At 37.9% G+C, this 21485-nt stretch overlaps 1 protein-coding gene across 2 annotated transcripts in view; it reads left to right on the top strand.

Annotated features, from left to right (window-relative positions):
• Positions 1-8038: 8038 nt before the first annotated feature.
• The window catches only part of col5a3a (collagen, type V, alpha 3a), a 44304-nt gene continuing 30857 nt past the window's right edge, over positions 8039-21485 (top strand). For both annotated transcript variants that reach the window (XM_013915120.1, XM_013915119.1), the window contains exons 1-4: positions 8039-8283; positions 18064-18228; positions 18484-18697; positions 18901-19063. In XM_013915120.1, coding sequence (XP_013770574.1) covers positions 8199-8283; positions 18064-18228; positions 18484-18697; positions 18901-19063 — 627 coding nt within the window. In that variant the 5' untranslated portion in view covers positions 8039-8198. The remainder of the gene's footprint in view (positions 8284-18063; positions 18229-18483; positions 18698-18900; positions 19064-21485) is intronic.

Raw genomic sequence — 21485 nt, 5'->3', positions numbered from 1 at the left:
TTTTCACCACCACACTTCAACAACAGATGATATTAGACAATGATGTGCAGTGCCTGGTTTTAAGCAAATGTAATGTTTTGAGGTCTGCCCAGATCAACATTTCACTCACTGGACAAAAGAAATGTCACCTGTGTCATCTGTCAAATGCTTTCAAATGCTATTTTGGAAATATATCTTGAGGCCTTCTGCTCAGGGACTGTTCAACCGTAAAGGCCAGACTGGTTAAATTCAGCTAACCTTGTTGAGGTGCTGGCATGTTCTTCCAGGTCCTGAAGCTCTTTGAGAGTAATTTTTGCGTTCTTGGTCACCTCCCAGTTTGCTCTTTTACTCAATACAGCAGGACAACTAGTAGCTTCAAACCTCATCCATTACTGAGGCTATACTGCGCTACAAACAATACTTAAGAAATGCTTCTGAATTCCTGGTTTTATTTGCTTTACCCTGATCTATTCGTTTCTTTCTAAATTATTTAGTTTGAAACAGGTGGGCTCCAGTAAAGCTGTATATACATCATGAGGATATTTAAAGCAAACAGGATGCACCCGAGTACAGACCAGAGTGCCACAGCAAAAAGTATAAAAACATCTACATATGAGAGATTTTCTTTTTTTTCTCTTTAATAAATTTCTAATCCTTTCTATAAACAAAATTGCACTATTATCATGAGTTCATAAGAGTACATTGGGAAAATGCCAATTATATTCATTTAAAATGATAGTGGAAGGGGTCTGAATGCTTTCTGTGACTGTTTTATTCAAAATTAGAACACACAGTACAAAAGTGATTGTCATAGACTTCTAGTCATCACTGCTTGTGATAAAGACCATATTTTGCTGACAACACAGAGCAGACTTTCAGCCTACACTGATTGAGACCCAGTTTTTTTCTTGCTGTCTCACAAAGCTAATGACAGCTTATTTAAAACCTAATTGTCACAGTGAAAACAGAAATTAAAATTAGATCATTAAAGTAACAGAATTTGCATTGTCAGATAAACCAGACTTTTACAACAGCAGGTGTTTCAGTGTAAATTAAGCTTATATACTTGGTTATACTCGATCATTTGGCTTATTGATATTTAAGTGCCAGAACAGATCAGTAAAACTATAAGCAACCAAAAGTAGTAATATATGAAAAAAATGCCTATATATTATTCATGGTTCTGCAAAATAAGAAAAACACTGTGCAATTATTAGCAACAAATTAATGACCTTTTATATTATTTATGGCCCATTGCGGCCTGAGCAGATATATAATATATAAAATTGAATAAAACATCACTCAGACCTTAGGAGAAACTCTTAAAGCAAGAGTCGTCTTCACAAAAGTAAGTCACCACATAGGCTACTCATTAAAATACATGGACTTTCCAAAATGCATTATTTTTATGTTACAAATCAAATTCAATGAAGCATATATATGGTTCCTTGTCTGTTTATGATATATATAAATGTGTATATAAAAACTACCTGCAGAAACTACAGGAAAATAAATGCATATAAGTTTAAAGGAACATTTATTTATGAACATTTTCCTTGATTCACTCTCATAAATATAACACACAGATCAAAATTCAAAGTACAAAAACATTTATACTTTTCTTTAAAGCTTTAAGTTAGTTCACTGAACTGAGCACACACCTATAGCCTAATACAGGCTGAGCTATTCTATGACATAGTACTTGATGGGATGGCTTCCATAAAAGAGCCAGGTAGACAGCTGCAAAAGAAAATTAAGTGGATTTTTGGGTCAGTGTCCAGCCAAATTTAAAAGAAAACAGTGAAGTGTAGATCTTCTTACAACCAAAATATATTAAGATCGAAATTGTAAATACATAACATGAACTAAAAAATAGCATTATAACTACTGGTGGTACCACTTATTGTCTTTTTTATACATAATTAAATCAAGGTGAAATTAGTTACAAATAGTGAATTATAATAGTGAAGTGATAAGACCTAAAGAAAAATAAACACCAATATATGCAAAATAATTAGGATTTCTTTTTAATTAAACAGATGATAAAGTCAAAAAACATACAAAATCCCCTAATTTCCTTCGAGATTAAGAAAGTATTCTGATTCTGATTCTGATAACATACTCCACTATTTCTTGCTTGAAAATATCTATAAATAGGTTACATTTTGCATTGGATCCCTGCATAGTGATACACGAAGTTGTGGCAACATTTAATACACTATTGACTACTTCGTTCTACATTCATAATATCTTTTTTGTTCTTTTATTTTTTACAAAAAAACATTGCCTTCTTGATACATCTGCTGCACATCTAAAAACTCTACCATCAGTTGTGCTAGTTTTAGGTCAACGATTGAATTTTTCTGCCACAAATTTCCTTAATTTATATATATATATAAATTGCTTTCCTTTATATAAATCCAACACAAACAACACCTATCTCAACATTAACTATATGATGCATGAGTTTCATCAAGTTACCACAGTTTGATAAACCCATGCATCATTTGAGTAAAACCCAAATTCTTGCCCATTATTGATGGTTGGATGCAAGAAAACAAACATGGTTCCTGACCAATTAAACTGCCGTTAAAGGTGGTTGTTAGGGGGGGAAAGTGTCCCGCATCTGTTAAAATCATTTGTCTATATTTTTTATTTGTTATTTTTCTTATGGAGTCAGTTGTGCTCCTCTGAGAGAGCCCAGATGATCATCTGCCACTGGATACAAGAAGAACTGTACAAGAAAAATTAATGTAAATGTAAATTGCTGGAGTAATGCCTGGACATTCCTCGCATGCTTTTTCTTGTGCCTCTGGACAAAATGGGCAGGTGTAGATGCAGAAAAGGAGGTGTACTGGACAGTCAGTGATGTCCGTCAGCCTCTGAGCTATTTGTGTGGAATGTCAGAGGACTGAGGTGCTAAGACAAAGAAGGAATTCGGAGAGACAAAGGGGAAGGTATAATGCAAGCCCATGCGTGCGTTTCCATGCCATAGGCTTTCTCTGCTTTAAATGCCTTGTTGTAAACCCTCCTCCTCATTTAACCTCAAATGTTCTCCTCTCCACCTTCTCTTCTGCACATCTATACTTGTATGCCTGCAGCATCAAATCCTCATTTCAAGCAGAATGGTTTTCATTATACTTGCTGAGAACTTTTCACCTCACTCAGACACCTCTGAGCACAGCTGTGCCCTAAAGACCCAAATCATCTCTAACCTCATTGCCAAAGTCCAAGTCATGAAAATGGCACTCCTATTCCCTCTAACCCTAACTTTTATAGCTTAATAGTCAATTTCCTGTATACAGACTTTAAGGATACATGAACAGATGCTCCTTGAGCTTCCACTGTTTTTCCAGCTGACAGTATAAAGTTTTCCTCCTTCATAATTGAACATACATTTAGTGATTAGAGACACTGTTCTAAATGTACAGTGAAATTTAAAACTTGTTATAACAAATTAATAGCAAAGCATTTAAACATTTTCCTCTCATTTTTTTAATTTTATGCTTAAAATGTACATTTCTTTCTCTCAGTAATATTTCACGACTTCACATCAAACAGTACCAGGCGTACTTTAATCGTTTTAACCCTCTGTTAGTTGTATCTCAGTGCAGTAACATTAAAAACAAGACAGCTCTGGCTGATGCTCCTGAATGGATAATGGACTCTAGCTGTTTGAAAAGGTCTAGAGGACTGGAATGTTTGCTACAGGTCAGGAGTGGCGCTTTCTGCTCTTTTGTGTCCAGTCTGCAGAGGAGGTGTGGAATGCAAACTTCATGAGAACAGAGGCGAAGAAAGAGAAGAAGGGAAAGAGAAGCTAGGGGTCGATGCACGGGAGGGAGACTTGAAGAGGGGAAGAATGGGTGCAAAGAAAGCAGTGATAGTGTTTGTGGGCTTCTGGGGCAAAAAAAGTGTTAATTGAAGTGCTAAAAGAAAAGCTCACAGGCTGCACCAGAAGAAGAGTTCAAGTTGCTGCTGTAACAGATCACTCAATGAACATACAATGAACAACCTTGACAGCAATTCTAAAAACAAAGTCACAACTCTAAGCACAAAAAATGCCCTTTTTTATAACAGCTCATGATTCTGCATAATTTGGACATCAGCATTCAATATTCAAAGATAAAAAAAAATTGGTTCACAACCCTTTTTTGTGTGGCTACATAAAAAAAGAAACATTTACTATGGCCCTTAATTTCTTTGCATAAATTAAAGGAAAACATTGTCATGCACCTACAGGTTAGTAAAAGGATGGTCAAAAAAGAAAGCAAAGACAAACAACAGCATGGTGCCAGCTGCATCTGATTCTTGCCAAGAAAGTACACAGATGGATCCCTGCGAGGGCTGTTCACTCTTCCACTGTGGAACCATACTGTAACTCTTTAGACCAAATAATTTGCTGATTTTAAATGTCCTCATGGACTGTGGATGACTGCAGCTTTCCAGATATGTGTGGAAGAATTTCATTTGGTGTTGAAATTTTCTTTTTACCGTACCAATTTTCCTCTTAATTACTTTTCTGTCTCGAGAAGAAAGCACAATCATGGTGGCACGGCATAGACAAGGATACACAGGAGGGTAAGCATGAGTGTGGCCATTGGTTCAGCTCATTTAGCCTATTTGTTTGAGCAGCTCATTTAACAGACATGGTCCTTAAATGTTAATTAGTTTAGTCCCCCCCTCCCATCTCTAATGTTTATAATTATCACCAGACTGGCGGTTTTCCTTTAGTTGCCAGCCAAATGCAAAAGTGAAAATTTCCACATACTTCCTTAGTGTCAGAGGAACAATGTGGAAACTGTCACTATAGCAGGATTTGGTAAAGAGCTGTGTAGAGTAGAGTTATATGTTTAATGAAGCAATCCTGCATCCATTCGTTGTTGCAAAAGAACCCACTATGTGATGATTTGGTATGTAATTGCGGTTATGTGAACTCTCTTATGTAAGAGCACATGCTGTCTGATATATTGAAGTCCTATCATCAGCAGACAGTGGGTGGCACGCTCACGTATCTCTTGGGATGCGTTGACAGATCAGGGGTTTTACAGCCTTTGACAGATTAACCTACATTTTTCTCCACAAATAGAGGAAACGTCAGTTGATCAGATAGGGATGTCAGTTGTTTGTTTTTCTTGTGAACTCGCCAACATCCAACCACATCTTTCATTGTTTTAACTAAGAGCACCGAATCTGCATTGCTTCTCTGTGTAATTTGTATTACAGACAGATGTTAGCAGTCTGCAGAGAAAAATGCAACACTTTTTGTCCAAGGCTTAGTCATAATTCTTTCATAAGTAATGGTAATTAAGTCATAGTGGATTAGTTACCACAGTGGCTAAAGTGAATAACATTGTTTTTATATCATTCGTAAATGAATGACACTGAAATCCCATAAGGAAATAATGTTGTGAGATCCGAGATGCTCTGTAATTCAACTTTTTCATAATGACTGCATACTAGAAAAGAATACTTTAAAAGTATCTTTGATCATAAATCATATTTTGGCATTTTGAGAGAGTCAGTTGTTGTTTCCTTCTGAAAACATACATATTTCTGTTCCTGATTATTGGCCTCTTGTCTTGTTATAGCAAGTTCTCCAACACTGGGAGCAGACAGATCTTACTGAAATCTCGTCTTTGTATCTCTAGTATGTAATACTAAGTGTTCATGTGCTCATCTTGTGGATTACTTGGGTTTTGCAGTAGAGTCTAATACATGATAACAACAGATTTCTTAACTTCCACTCTCTCTGTGATAATGTAATAAAAAACACTAGACAGTTATCTAGTTACAGTTTATCAGCAAAGAGTGACCTGCAGAGGGAGAAAGAGTTGCTTTCAGTCTGTCACATGCCTTTAACTTTACACTCCACTACTGTGTTTATAATTTGTTCATTTCCAGGAAATAAAAATGTAAAAACAGGAATGTCAGTGATGAAAACTAAAACAGAAACAGATTCTTCATTTGTTTGTTTGTTTTTCTTCTTCATTTCTTGCCAAACTTCATCTCCAATTTCCTACTTTTAAACTAATAAATGCACACCAAACAAAAGTCTCTGTGTTTCCTCGTGAGTTGTAATTTGTAGAAAAAGTGGCTCCAGTAGTTCAGGATAAAGAGAATAACTGATTTGGGAGTTTTTATAAACATCTGTGTGTTTATTGTAAATTTCTTGAAAAGGTAAATCTATTTAAATCATCAGGCTGTTTTATGGATTCTGCTTCATTGAAGATGAGAAAATGCTGCAATGAGTCAAAAGGATCAACCTAATTTTAGTTATCACATTATACGAATAATTATAAATTATGCTTGAGTCCCAATTTTCAATTCATGTTGTAAAGTCGGGATAATTAATGTCATGTTTTTTTTTGTTTGTTTTGAATAAAGGAGGAACTGTAACTTCTTTTGTCCATCGTTATGTGATTTTAAGTTACACAGGACAAAGGTACATAGCACACGATCTAAAAGTATTTCTCACTCAAAGTTCAGACTACCTATTAGACTCTTAGTAACTATCTGCTAAAAGCTACCAGGAATGTGGCTCTAAATCAGGCTAAAGCTAAACTTGTACTGTGGGAGGTCAGGGAGACTGTTGTTTACCTAACAAATCAACATCAGTGTGTCCAGTCATCTGTTTCTGTCAATGCTCCTCTAATCTCTTGCTACCACTAGTTTTCTGTACTCTTTCTAATTAGGCCCACTCTTATTCCCACAATTTGGACTATTTCACTTTGAGGAAATTCAGGAAATACATTTATATTTCATATTCCTAAAGGTTTTCTTATTTTAAAGAACTTGAAGGAAGATTATTAAATGATAACAAACTTTAATGATACTGAACTTAACAGTTTGAATTTATTTATTTAACCATTAAGAAAAAAAAGAACATATTCTGGATTCAGATCATAGGTCAATGATGTTGAATAATTTGGGGCTTAGCATTTGGCTTGGACTGAAATGATATGGAAACGCTCTGTTGGAAAATGACTGAGTTGAGGCCTTCTACATTCTGTGGTTAGAGGCTCTTTTCCCTTGAGATATTATGACTTGGCTCATTTTGTCTTTAATATTCTCTGGGATTTCATCTCCCAGTTATTTTTACAAAAGCCTTCTGTAGCTTGGATTCTAGAATCATTATCTTTGGTAATATTCCAATTAGACAAGGCCTTCACAAGTCTTATCTTAAAGCATGTCTCAACTGAATACAGTTGTCTTGGAATTAATTAGATTTTTGGCAGAATGTATTCAGCTCCCAGAAGTGATGATCGCTACACGTTTGAGCTCAGATGACTGGGAAAGATGTCACCTATACCTAAGACATTTCTTCTCATTCCTCTTAGCAGCGTTAAACAGAAATTACTTCTTGATACTTTAAGTCAGATTAACTGGCATTTAAAAATTGCAAAAAAAAGTGAGACAATGTGGATGTTTGTGTTTTGTGCAGATAGAGCCCTGCTATTTTCTCGTGGGTTTGACTAAATTAGAGACATCTACTATGGGATAGCCACTAAAATTAAAGTTAGGACCCGCCCAGCCCCTTTTATTAATTTCTAAAATGATGACTCTGAGCTGTGGTGGGCTCATTCTCTGAGTTCATTCAGCCAATAAACAAACAGTGTTCAAGCAAAATAACAATAATGAAATACTGACATTTACATATATTAAAAAAAATATTACCATCAATATGAGCATTAGTAGGGTCATTGTTACGTAAAATAAAAATACGAAAAATTCCAGTGATCCGTTTTTAAAAATCTTGTATCTAATTGACTCAGGTGTCATCCTGTTCTAATTTAGTTCTGCAAAAAAAATCTATATGACAAGTTACCAGGTAAATTTGTTGTACTTTACACGCTGTCTGTGGGTAATGACAACCTCTCAGAAGTGGGAACTGACAAATTACGCGAGTAATAAACGTGATTTATGATGGAGTCCCTGGAGGCGCACCGCGCAGCCATGCGACGCAGTGCACCGTCCTGTGGGAGGGACAAGGCGGAGGAGGAGAACAGGGAGGGAGGGAGTGATGGCGAGAGGGAGAAATTGAATTAGAGGAGCAGAGCGAACCTCAGAGAAGACACCACAACAAAACTTCTCAACAGTCAAGCAAGTGGAGCTGCACACTGGCTTGTCTCCTTTTCTTCGCACATGGCTGCCTAGTTCCAGCAGCAACAACGCCTGCAGTCTAAAGTTTTGGGTCTGGAAACAGGTCCCCGCATTGAAAGATGGACCATTTAATAAGGACCTGGTCGCGCTGGAGACTAACACTGTTTCTGTTTGTTCTGCTTCATGTAACAACGACACAAGCGGGTAAAGTATTTAGCTGGACACTCAAATGTACAATACAGATCCTTGAAAATGCAAAAATGTTTTTTATGCCCCCTTATAGCCTTCTGTTGTCTGATTGACGCTTTGTCCCCTTCATCTAAGTTTCCCTGACTATTTTTAAAGAGTCTTTTATTGATAACTTGGCCTTTAGCCAACACAAAGTTATTAGCGCAGATCTTCACACCTTCATCTTAGATTCAGTTTGGTTCCTGGTGTGTTAGACTCATTTAAATCTTTGCAAATGGTTTGTTGATGCTGCTACGTGTTCTACAGAGTCGCTTCGGGCTGGGATTAAAATTGCAAGCTGACTCAAATGACTTTTAGAAGTTGTCGGAATGCTTGAGAGGTGTGCAGATGATTGTAATATAACCCCTTCTTGCATATGACAGATTAATTATCCGCCTCATTGCACTGGGAGGGTATTTAGCAGCTTCCTCAGCTTTTCCTGTTCTTGTTGCATTTTAATCAAAGATATTTCCAAGATTTGAATTGGGCTATGTCCTTCATGCGTCAGGTGTAAATCAGCGATTTAAGGAGATGTGTGATGTCATGTTTGAGTTTGCTTGTGACCGGCGTCGGTTTACTGTGAAAGAGGGTTTGAATGGCTGAAACACTGCAAGTGGGCAGATTAAAATTCCTTCCATGGATCTGTTTAATGCACACAGATCTTAAATTAATGCACATATTACTACTGCCTTCCTGATTCTGGTACACTTTTATAGTGATGTATTTTATTGTAGACTTGAATCTCAGATCACATTTGCACAGTAACTGATATGACCCACTTCCACTATGGTGGAATGTAATCATTGGACACATTTTCCAGTTATCCACCTGCAAAAAAGAAGACATCTGGTGACTATCAAACAGCTGTATCTGTCTGTCACAGTGTCCAGGCCTTCACATTTGTTGCACTTTCAAAAATAAATAAATAAAAACCAGCCATTGATGCAGCCATTTTAAGAGTTGCTTGTTGCCGACATGGCAGCTCACTTCTAATTGTCACCCACGCAGGTCTCTGGCACAAGTATCATTAACTGATGCAGACTACTTCTTTACAAGAGTTGCAGTTTACAGATTCGGTGATGAAGGGATTTTGTGGTCTTTCCAAAGTAGTTACACATATTTTGTTGTCAGTCTTGGTTTTTTGGCTTCACCTACTTTTATGACTGGCAAGATTTTTGGAATTCATTGGCTCAAACAACATCAAGAGAGGAGGAAGTGAGCCAATAGACACAAGTGGCATTCAGGTGGCACAGCAGTTGTCCATGGTGTCCATTGCTTTCTATTGAGGATCTGTGAAGTGAGAGCCTCACATGATTAGAAGAGTGAATAGGACATATGGTGGTACAGATATGACAGTCTTAGATATGCACATGTGGCTGATAATGTGTGTGTCTTGTGCCTGTGAATTTAAGCATGCATGTGTGTGTGTGTGTGTGTGTGTGTGTGTGTGTGTGTTTGTTGTGTTTACTGCAGTTCAAGAATGTTTTCCCATATGCTTTCTGTGTGTGTTCGGGAGATGAGAGAGTACTTTGTAGTCATGTTTGCTAACAGGAAGTGCGATGTTCTTGGACATGTGCACGGTTCATTTCTTTTAGAATCCTCTGTTGTGCTGCCTCGATGTGTTTCTGCTCAGTTTTGTTTTCTTTGTTTTCTTTTTTTTAGTCCGCTCAAAGTCTGGGTGTATGGGATATTTGTTTTTATTTTATGTGCCTTATCACATCATTTACATCATCTTGCTCCTCTTGCTTTTGCCTGTGATAGGGGGCAAATTGTGCATACAGCCCCCTCACTGTGTCCCGTTTGATTTAGTCTTCTTGCCGATCCTTCACCAGACTCCCAAAGGATGGCAGCAAAGCTTGTTCGCCTTTGATCCAGCAACAAATTACCGGCAAATAAAAAGACATGAAAAAAGGCTGCTGCATTTATCAGCATAGAGAATGAGAAAAGAGGCATTACAGCTCTAGTGTTAGTTCCTGCGAAATGAGTTCAAGCTATTCTAATTGAATCATTAAACATGAGAAGTGTTAGATATGCTGATATCTGTCCTTACTTGCTGATGCTGCAAGTATCACATCAAAACTGCTTCTCTGACATTGTGATGAAGCAGACTGTTTGGAATTCCCCCAAGTGTTTAATCTTTAGATATGATGCCTATACGCTTTGTGGCGCCAAACCTCAATCTATAGTATTCAATGGACATCTGGCTTCCAGAAACTCCCTTCCCCTCAGGCTTCTATGACTCTGAGTTCCTGATCACTGGATGCTCCAAGCAGCTTTTTGGGAGACTAGCTGGAATGGCTTCCTGTGGACTTGCAATAAACAAACATCAGATGAGTTTCCTTTCTGTCCATGTATCCTCACATGTCATTTGCTTTAATATCCACATTTCTGAACTTCAGAAAAGTTATTTCAAAGTCATCCATCACGTGCATCATCTCTGAATAATCGTTAAGAGTTCCTATCAAAGTCATTTAAAACCATGTACAACCACTAACATTGCAGTAATCTTGGTCTCTGAGTTCCACTTATACTGTTTCTCTGGAGCAAAAATGAAATAGTCATGTCTGTACCTGTATTACACATAGTTTGTGAATATTTTATTTTATAATACTGTGTTCTGCTTTGATTTTAGAAACCCTGTTGCTCTTCATAAAGCTGCCTTAATGTTATGTATCAAAGTCTAGATGACAGCTTGCGTTTGAAACTAAAATGGGCTTGGTCATGCATAGATGTGCATGTTTTTTCCTCACTATTGCCCAGGGCTTGATGATTTGAATCAACAAGGACCATTGTGAGCCTTGCAGTAGATAATGGATTTACATTAGTGAAAGAAAGTCCTGACAAGCCTAGTAGTATAAATGTGTGTGTTTCTATGTATGTTTGTGTGTATTGCCTGTCCAGTTATGGGCCTTCATGGGCAGGTGTTTTCTCTATGGGCCAAACAGCTTTTGGCCTGTTAGCCTGTCGTGCTGTGAGCAAACATGAGCAAAACAAACTGTGGAGACTGAAGAATGTGGTACTGATGTGAACTGGAGCAAAATGTGTAACTGGATTCCACCATTTAGTGTCAACACAAAAAGTATTACTGATGTGGGCATTAGCCCAAACAACCACATATGCCCAGTGACCTACATTGACAATCAGCAATGTTGTTGTAATATTTCTTTCCGTTCACCTGTTTGGATTATTTTGAGCGTAGACTTGAGATAGATCAAGTTCTTATTATGAAGAGAGCATATGATAGATACCTGGTTTACATAATACAGAACACTTAATATTCAATTAGGTTGTCCTGTTTACTCACATCCTTGCTTTGATTGACCCCATTAGTAGGACTTCCTAACTCGTTACCCCTGAGAAAATGATTAACAAAAATTCCCAGCCACCATCTGTGCAACTGCTGACTTGACACGCTCCTAAACTGTCAGTGATAACCAAAAGCAGATCTATAAACACAACAAATTCAGTGTAATAAATATCTCTGCATTTTTATGCACTGCAGGCTTTCAAAATAATACTTTGACTTGACTCCGACCACACCCATCATATTGACAAAATCCGGTCAAAGACATACAGACAGGCATTGAAGCTTCTGCCAAAAAATCAAAATGACAATGACGTTCCCCACCCCCAAGGTGTATCTTAGAGCAAATTTTGCCATGATGACACTGTGAAACACACTTTCTTAGACAGTCACATGCTGTGGAAAAAAAGCACTTAAGTTGCCACGGCAGGGTAACAATATTTATCCATACATCTGATAAGGAGGACTTTGGGTGTTTGTTTCTGGTGCCCTTTACTAAAAAGTCTCTTTGTGGGCTGTTACATATTTCTCTTCATAGTCAACCTTTATTTTGGTCACCAGTGTGATGACTTTATCTTGCCCACAGACAAGCAGCCAGACAGACAGACATAATCCTATCACCCACAACATTTAAACCATTGCCATGTTGTATAAATGACACAGATCATCTTGTTCAAATGCAGTAGTCTTCTGCAAAACCTTGAGTCCTTGGTCCTGGCATTCGTGTGGGATACTCTCACCTACACATTGCTCCAGACCAAACACAACCCCAAAGGCAAAGGCATTCTCTCAAAACAGCAGCTTCCCCAGCATTAAACAGCACACCCTCCACAACTCAAAAATGGCACAGGGACAGCTTGAGGAACACAACAAAAAGCCCAAGGCACTGATCCAGCCTCCAGATTCCCCGGATCCTAAGCTCAGAGAGATTCAGCTGAATGTGCCAGAACAAGCCTGATCCACACATGCACACAGATCTCTAAAGATCCTTTGACTATGACTGATGATTTAATGGCACGAGAGATATTTAGTCAATACTAGGTTATTGTGGCCTCAGTATATAAGCAATGTCCAAAGAACGAAAAAAATGCTTTTGCAGTAGTTTGCACAAATGTATTCTTGTGCTTCAGTTACTTTTATTTATAAGCAAACGAGTAAAGTGTTTGACACAGTAATTAATTTAGTGAGAGAGAAATTGTTACAAAGGCAGTGTTCCAAAGTGCTTTTCTCTTCCTCTGGGAATGTTAAAGCTCGAACTGAGCTATAAACAGTTTTTGTTTTTTCTGCTGTGACTAGGTGTGCAGACAGTTTATTATTCTTTTTCTGTGCTTGCGTGTCTCTTCCGCATGCATTAGCTCTCTGCAGCTCAGAGAGTTCCTGTCCACACACAGTCGTGACCCAGACAAAAGGTCACACCAAGTCTTAATTAGATTAAAGGCCATTTTTCTTGCAGCCACGGGGGAAAATGTGTCTGGATTTATTCGACCACTGTGTCTGTCATCATTTTCAATACCATTCAATATTTTACAACATTTCCCATTTTCTGAAGAAATTCTGTCACAACAGCAGATTTTGTGGTGAGTTGGATTTTAATAAATAGATTTTAGATGGATTTCATATACCCATCTAAAAAGAATAATTCACTGGCTGTGTATTTCAGCTTCATGTGCACATGTTTTCTGTCTCATTTGTTATAGGCTACATCTGAAAAGTATTTCAGTCTTTAAATGTGAGATTCTCTTCCTCCACTCATCTCAGGGTGTGGCCCAAGATACTATGGGAAGTTCTTATTGCTGAGATTTCTTCCTGGCTGCATTTCTTTTTAAAAGTCCCCAGTTTCAGGATTCAGTACTTTTTGACAGAGTAGTGTGTGTGTGAGGGGTATTTTCAGGGATGGTTGTGAGCGTAGGTGGTATGAGTCACGGAGAATGTCTTTGGAGACATTTGCTTTTCAAACACAGAGAACACATTATGTCTATCTACGACTGAAGTGGTGCTAAGTTGTATGACCGCAGGCGATGGAGAGATTATGTCAAGTAACACACAGCCAGAGAAGGCACAGAGAGATGTGGATTGTTTGGCTGTATTTATATGGGAACTCTGAGTTGGACTGCAGAGCTTTTTACTATGAGGAAAACTGTGCCTGTCATTCTTGTGGGGCAGACATGGTGTTCTCAAAGATAAAAGTACAAACAAAAAAACAGACTGACAAGTGTCTTACGGCATTGAACTGTATGCATTTATATGGATGATTGTGTATCATCATATGGTGTTCAGTGCATGTTAGCTGTGAGTATTCTCAAAAAATGCCTGGTGTCTGTGCAATTGCTGGACATTTCAGCCCTTTTCCAAACAGTCTGACCTTTTGGCGTGATTGGAAAACATTCTGAGTCATCAGTCCTTTGAGAATTTCTGATGCTGTTTCACAGCACATTCAGCCAAATGGTGGGGACCGTTTTGTTTATCAGTAGCCCGTACCAGATGTTCTCTTTTATGCTCAGCTACTCTTCCCAAGTTTCTGTAGAATTAACATAATTTGAAGGGTGAGGTAAGGGCACGAATACTGCAAAGCATAATGAGATGCGAGCAGAACCTGTTCAGACAGTCAGTGCTGCAGGATAGGTAAGGAGGATGCAAGAACTGACACAACTCAAGGTGACATAAGAGACTCCAAAGCAGGGAATAGATAACATTCTTTCACTGATCCAGACTTCATTTGGCAATCTTCCACCACTCTTAGTTCTTCCTTTTATGCCAGATAAGGTGTGAGGTGAAATAGGGATAGTCATCCTTAAATCTATCAAGCTGTAACAGCAGTGAAAGTTTGATTGATTTAAGGACATAGGAAGTCAGGACAGTGACTTCCTATGCCCTCTGAGTCAGCTTACCAAACAGATCCATGGCCATTTCTTTTCTCTTTCTTTCAGTGTAGCCCATTAAATTGATGGATGGATCCTTTTCGAAGGAGTTCCTGCTGCTTGTCTCAGAGTTTTCCCCGTGACATTGTTGTGTTTTTCCACTTTTCTTTGTTATCTTGTGAAAGACAGAGGTCAAGAGTCTCCTGTCAGTCCATACTTAAAAAAATGTTTGGAATTGGTCAACAGCTTTAAAGCTCATAGTGATTAGAGGAAAATAAATCTTCTATGACTCAGTAGTTGCATTATTAAATGAATCTGTGGATGGTAATTTAACAATTGTGCTCAAAAGCAAATTATATTAGCTTACATTGGTCATTTTGTCAGGTGCTGGTCTAAATTCTGCTGACAGAATGTTACAAATCCTCTATAATTAAAACCACAAGACTTTAGTTTAAAACATTATTCAGACTGTTCCAGACATCATTGCCTCATGACCTCGCATCCTCAGACAGAGGAACATTGTGTGTATACTGGATTTGGACTTACGTTTGCAAAGGAAATTGATTTGCAGTCAGGAATCAAACAAGGCCACACCAGAGCAATGAAGAACTCTCTTGGGATTAGACAGAGAATCTACCAATTCAATGAAATACGAACATTAAGGATTAGATCCCAGACATGAGGAGAAGTCCAAAGTAAACTTTTGTTAGAAATAAAGACAGAAATGTAAACGCTTAACTATTTAGTGAGAATTTAGCTGGATGAAAAAAGGGGACTCTAGAGTGCTACGTCTTTTGCTTCTCCATAGGCAGTCAACAGAGAGTTTTTGGTCATCCATCCATCTGACCATCAATTTGCACCATGGTGTGGTGGTTATAGGTTGTCATTGATGTCGCGCGGCAAGATGTTTTGGTTTTGACTTTACTAGTTGGCTGTTCTGTACATGGATTCACTTTGGCTTTCTATCACAGTCCAAAGACACATTAGGCTACTTGGTGGTTCTGGATTGGCCATTAGAATGAATGTGAGGATGAATTGTTTTCTGGCATCATATGGTCGGCTGGTTGCATGTTTAAGGTTCAGCGTGCCCTATCTCTTCTCCTGACAGCTGTGATTGGCTCCTGCAACCCTGAACTGCACATGCAGTTAAGAAAATTCCTAGTTTTTTTTGGTGACTTGCTTATATTAAGTGTCACAAAGGTGAACTGGTTATAACAAGTTCATTTTGGTAGCAAATTTAACCAGCAGGACAGCGCATATAATTTTTTATTGATCACATCTCAATAATAATTCAAAGAGTCTTGCTATGCTTTTTCTACCCATCTGTTTATTGCCTCTCTCAGCACCTGATCCTGTAATATACGTAATATGTGCCTAATTTATTATGTCACTCTTCTCTGCCTAATTATACTCACGAGTTCAAATTAAAAAAACATTTTTTTCTAATATTTCTTTCAAAGTAAGCAAAATCTTTAGAAGGAAAGCTGAGTTTAGTAAATATCAAATTTATAAATTAAAGGTACAACTAAATGCATTTTTTTTGTGTATTTTCAATAGTAACTATGGCTATAGATGTTAGTGTGCAGGGATTGGTAGAAGAGAAGCTGTGTGTTGTAATGAAGTCATTTAATAATTTTCAGTATAAATGTATTTTTGCAGGGAATAAATAAATAAATAAATTGATTAAAGCATTATTACTTGTGTAATGCTACATGTAAGGTTTACATACATACACTTACATACACTGCCATTAGCCATTTGTCATTATTTTTCAACCTGATGGTTGTACGCAGCAAAGAGACATACAAGATAATATGAAATTAATACAATTATAGTGTTAACTCAGGTACCTCTAACATATCTCTGTGATACTATTGTTGATAATTTTGAGGTATTGAGGAAAACTCTTAAAACGTTGCACAGTGAAAATAACAAGAACTAACACAGCCTCCCTAAAGATATGAGAATATGAGAAACTGAAAGCCACAACCAGAAATTTGCAACAGGAAGGAATGCCAGTCCTCAATCAGGTTATAAGTGTGGGCAGTGTGTGGGAGTAAAACAGTGCAAAGTTTCTGTTGAAAGAAGATAGGACCTTCTGTAACTACTTAATTTACAAAGCTTGTTTAAAACTGCGCATGAATGCAAAATTTAATCTTTGAGATCTTAAACACTTTTAGATCTGTCCTTTTTGTTTTACATTGTTCAAGCCTGGCTACTAGCTTTACAACCCTGTTGCCATGCTGGCTTTCTGAGAGGGTGAGCTCCCAGAGCTTATTTGAATAAAGGATGTATGCTATGCAAATAAATAATGGCATAAAATGTAACACAGTGTTTTTTTCGGTAAGCACTGTCTGGACAACAGTAAACTCATTCCATATGTTTAATTAACAAGGAGATAAAAGGAGAGTTCTGTTCGAGGGACAAGAGCTTCAGGAGGCAATTTGGGTTTAGGATCCTCATTTCAGATGCCTGGAATGCTAAGTGCTGAGTGGCTCTCTCTAGCAGCTGGTGGGGGACTGGCTGCACACAAAGCTCTGATCCTGGCTAATGCTCATAGCAGCATTTTATCAGCGGAACATCTAAAATTACACGAACAGCATACTGCAAATACTGCACAGGCTCATTATAATGAGAGAGACTTTATACTGGAGTACATTTCATATCCGTCAGGCCAAAAGTTGCTCTGCTTATTGCAAATAAGTATAATTTAATGATATATGCGTTTACATGAAAACAAATTCTTACTTTCAAGATTTTTCTTGCTTGATGTAGTAATGAAGTTTAGTCCATTTAGATTTCAACAGCTTTGGAATGAGTCATTTCACTGTGATCAGGTACCGTCATGGTATTAATTTGATTTCTTTGTCTATTGTTCAGATAAGTGCAAAGGGAATTTCATGGGAATAAAAGAAGTGTCACCCCGTTACCATAGATGTTACATTTTTCAGGAAAAAAATTTATATTAAAATTAGATATCTTACTTAAATATGTTTAAGTAATGAATCACTGATGAACTAATTTAAGCCAGTGAATTGTTCAGTGTGATAAACAAGATGGGGGGCATATATCTGCTAGCTGCTGCAGGGTGAGTGGTGTGCAGGTGTCAGCTGCCAGGTGTGCTAGAGCAGGATTATGGTTAGGCTTTGTACTACCCCAGTCCTATAATAACACCCACAGTAGTCTGGCCACCTGCCGCCACATCTCAGAGGAGCTTTTCTCTTCCGACTCCTAGGAAGCAGGAAGGCTCCACACTTTCAAACAAGCTTCCAGCCTCATTAAACCCTGCCTTTCAGCTTGGTAGCAACCAGCACTTAACTCAGCCAGACACAAAAGTGCTGTCACACTGGCAGAATTTAAGTTTTAAAGTGACAAGCAAAAACACAACCTCCACTCAGCATGTTTATTATAGTTCTTTATACAAGAATACAGAAATAAAGATAAAATATGGAAGTCAGGCAAGTTAACATCACCTTGTTGAAAGAGAGAAAATTAGCTTCAGTTTATGAGAAACAAAAAAACCCACTAAATTGTTTTATCTGATGTAGAACTATAGACAGATGGCTAATTTCTTTTCTTTTCTTTCACTTCCAGCTAATTCCATTGATGTTCTGCAAATGCTGAAGCTGTCAGAGAACATGGAGGGGGTGTCCTTGGAGGCTGGTCTCTGCACCAGCAGGAGAGACACAGAGGAGACAGACTTGGCCTACAGGATCAAAAAGATCCAGCTCAGTGCTCCCACTAAACAGCTCTTCCCTGGTAATGGGCTATTTTTTTTTCCTACAAGACCTTATACAGAGTAGTTTTTCAATGTAATATAAAGAAAGAAACTCCATGAGAAGTATGAACAAACTCCACGTACTGCTCCTCCTGGGCTGACGTCTTTCATTGGCAATAGTTTTTACCATTATTATTTCTACTCAGTTGTCACTATAGTGAGGGTGATGGGTCCCTGCTGTGCTCTCTCTTGTATGACTTATCAACTCTCTCCTGTTGTCTCCTCTTTTCCTTCAGATACCACATTTCCTGAGAATTTCTCCCTGATGACTACCATGCGAGCTAAAGAGGGCTCCCAGTTTTTCCTGCTTTCGCTGTATGATGACCAGGGAGTACAACAGCTGGGGCTCGAAGTAGGCCGGTCACCTGTCTTCCTATATGAGGATCAGGACGGGCAGCCAGCACCAGAACTGTACCCCATTTTCAAGAAGGTCAACTTTGCTGATGGAAAGTGGGTAGTTTGAGGGCTGATATCTTCTACATAAGACCTATAAAAATTTAGAGTGAAGGTGATTTGTGTGTTTGGTAGATCAAACCAGCGCACCAGCATAAATACATAAATGATATTAACTGCATTTGCAATAACTTTCTTAATCCTTCAACAGACAAAGGTTAGCAGCTTGTTAAGTTTCCCTTTATCTTTGTTTCTTTCAGATGGCACCGGATAGCCTATAGTGTGCAGGATAAAACTGTGACCCTTTACTTGGATTGCAAGAAAGTAGAGACCGTTGAACTGCTGCGAGGGGACAATGCTGTAGTCAGCACAGAGGGTGTCACTGTGTTTGGGACACGGCTGCTGGATGAAGAAATATTTGAGGTAGGGCATTATGAAAAAATAAAGCTCAAATCTAAATGTTTCTATAGTTTTTCAGGCAGTACAATTTTCTGTTTTTTTTTATTTGTTTGTTTTGGGTTTTTTAGTATTCACTCAACATTTCTGCACATCTGTTTAAGCAGACAAAAAAAAAGTTTGAATAGATTATTTTTACGTTGGCTATGAATTGTTCCTCTAGTCTCCACATGCTAAAATATTCTTGGGCAAAACATTGTATCCCAGAGTTAGGTGAGGCAAACCATGCAGTCAATTCCTATCAAGTGTGCATTCTTTGTGCATTAATTTATTGAGGTATACAAATATCTAGTTTCACTGATATGCAATGCAATGCAGGGCACATTGAATGATCTGACAAGATTGACCTTGTTTTCATTTGCATGAGTTGTTCGTGTTTGTGAGCCTCTCGAACGTCTTAATGTTTTATACTAATACCAATTTAGCTCTTTAATGCCTAAGATGAGTCTATCTATCTATCTATCTGTCTGTCTGCTATAATATAGCATTCATCAGCCTGTGAAACAGGACAACAAAATACAAACTTTACAGTATAAACTGTAAAAAAAAACAACATTTTACAGAATAAAAAGGGGAAAATGCAGAGAGAATGGGATGACAGGGCACTAATGTTAATCAAGTGCTATTGAACAAAAAAAAATATAAAAAGAAATGTGTTTCAGAGGAAGTAGCAAGGAGATATGACCAGTTTAATCAAGCCCACCTCAAATCCAATAATTATGCATTTCTTGAGGGGGGGGGTTGCCAGCATATAACTACCTGAAACAGCTGGTGATTTAATCCTTGTTCAGTTACAAAGATTTGTTCACATGTATCAATATGCATGGAAAAAAGGAGAAGCCAAAAAAGAAACCCATAACAAAAAAACTTGTGTTTTTTTTCCCCTCTGTTTTGTCATAAATAATTCTGTGTGCTTTCCATAACAATACACAACCCCTGCCCCATTGTCATTCCCAATGAACCTCCACTCTAAGTCTGTCATCCACAGCATAAAATAGAGACGGGCTCAAGCCCCTTCCCCTGCTATATCTCCAGGGCTTTGTCTCTATTCAGCGATGGAGCAAGAAAATTTTTTTAAAAAGAGAAGGTATAAGATGTTAATTTTAGTAGAGGTATAAGTTATACAGTTGGGTTAATAAAATAGTTTTCCTTCTCCATCAGCGACACAGTCTGCAAAAAGGAAGACTGCATCTGAAATTATGAACATCCAGAGGAAGGGTTATTATAACTTCACTCTGTCTTTTTTTTTTTTTTGACCAATAGAAACAGATTACCTCATATATAATCAATAACTAATTCCTTAACCCTGTCCATACATTTTTTAATCTTTCCTGTGCAATAATCTAGTTGACCATCTCATGTTGTAAGTCACTCTTCCCTTCCTACCCTTTCCTCTCAGGCATTCCAGTTGTTAAATTATTTTATATCCCCACTTCAGTTAAGAAATGTGTCTCCTTGTGGGCTCTATAAATTTCCCTGTTCAGAAGCAATGGAGACTGTTTAATCTCTGGCTTTGCTCCAAAAACACTCCCATGCTCTTATTCGTCTTCGTTTGTGAAAAGTTATGATGATGATACCAAATGTGTGGTGATGACTAATACTCTTCAGACCATCCTTAATCAGATCCATCCTTTACTTTAATACATGCAATTTTTGTGGTCACGTGTAAGGAAGTGTGCAATCAGCTTAGTCTATCAGAGTCTTTAAATCTTGTTTGCTGTAGAGCGTTAAGTAACCCAAAATAGTTTGTTCAACTTTATATTTTTGTTGATACAAGTGTCGATAAAAGACACATTTCTCACATATGTTATCTGATTATCAAAGTTGTACACCTTGGGTGAGGCTGGTGCCACAGGGGAAAAAAAATTAAGTAGGCTGACCTTTGGCCCTCTGTTCCCAGACCCTGGTTCTGGGGAGGAGGTCAGTGTTCCAGCCCAGTTTTCCCACCGTGGGAGCTCAGCGTGGGAGCATGGGGACTTTGGTCAGCCACTAATGTCTCTATTGCTTCCAGATTGCTTACAAATGACTGCAGACGTTTTGCATTCATACCCTGCTCTTTATAGGAAAGCAAATTTTAGGTCTGACTGGACTCCTTTTTGGCTGCTATGTGCCCTGTTTGTATGTCTCCAACATGCTGACTGCGCAGATAAAATCCAGCCCACTATTTATTTGTTAGGAAATTCTTTCTGTCTCGCTTAGTACAGGAAATAAGAAATATTTTTGGCTCTGCTTGTAAGGCATGTTGAAACAAAGTTTGTCAAGCATATCTTTAAAGTTTAGCTTTATTGAAATGCATACATAGATTTACCATTAAAAAACTAGAGAAGTATTAATCAAAGTCTCTTTAAGTCAAAGTTAATTTTGTCTCGCTAATGACTCATAGCTGATG

The sequence above is a fragment of the Pundamilia nyererei genome, unplaced genomic scaffold (genome assembly GCF_000239375.1).
Source record: "Pundamilia nyererei isolate P.nyererei 1_Seehausen unplaced genomic scaffold, PunNye1.0 scaffold00258, whole genome shotgun sequence".
Classification (NCBI taxonomy): Eukaryota; Metazoa; Chordata; class Actinopteri; order Cichliformes; family Cichlidae; genus Pundamilia; species Pundamilia nyererei.
This window is presented reverse-complemented; position numbering and strand designations above follow the sequence as displayed.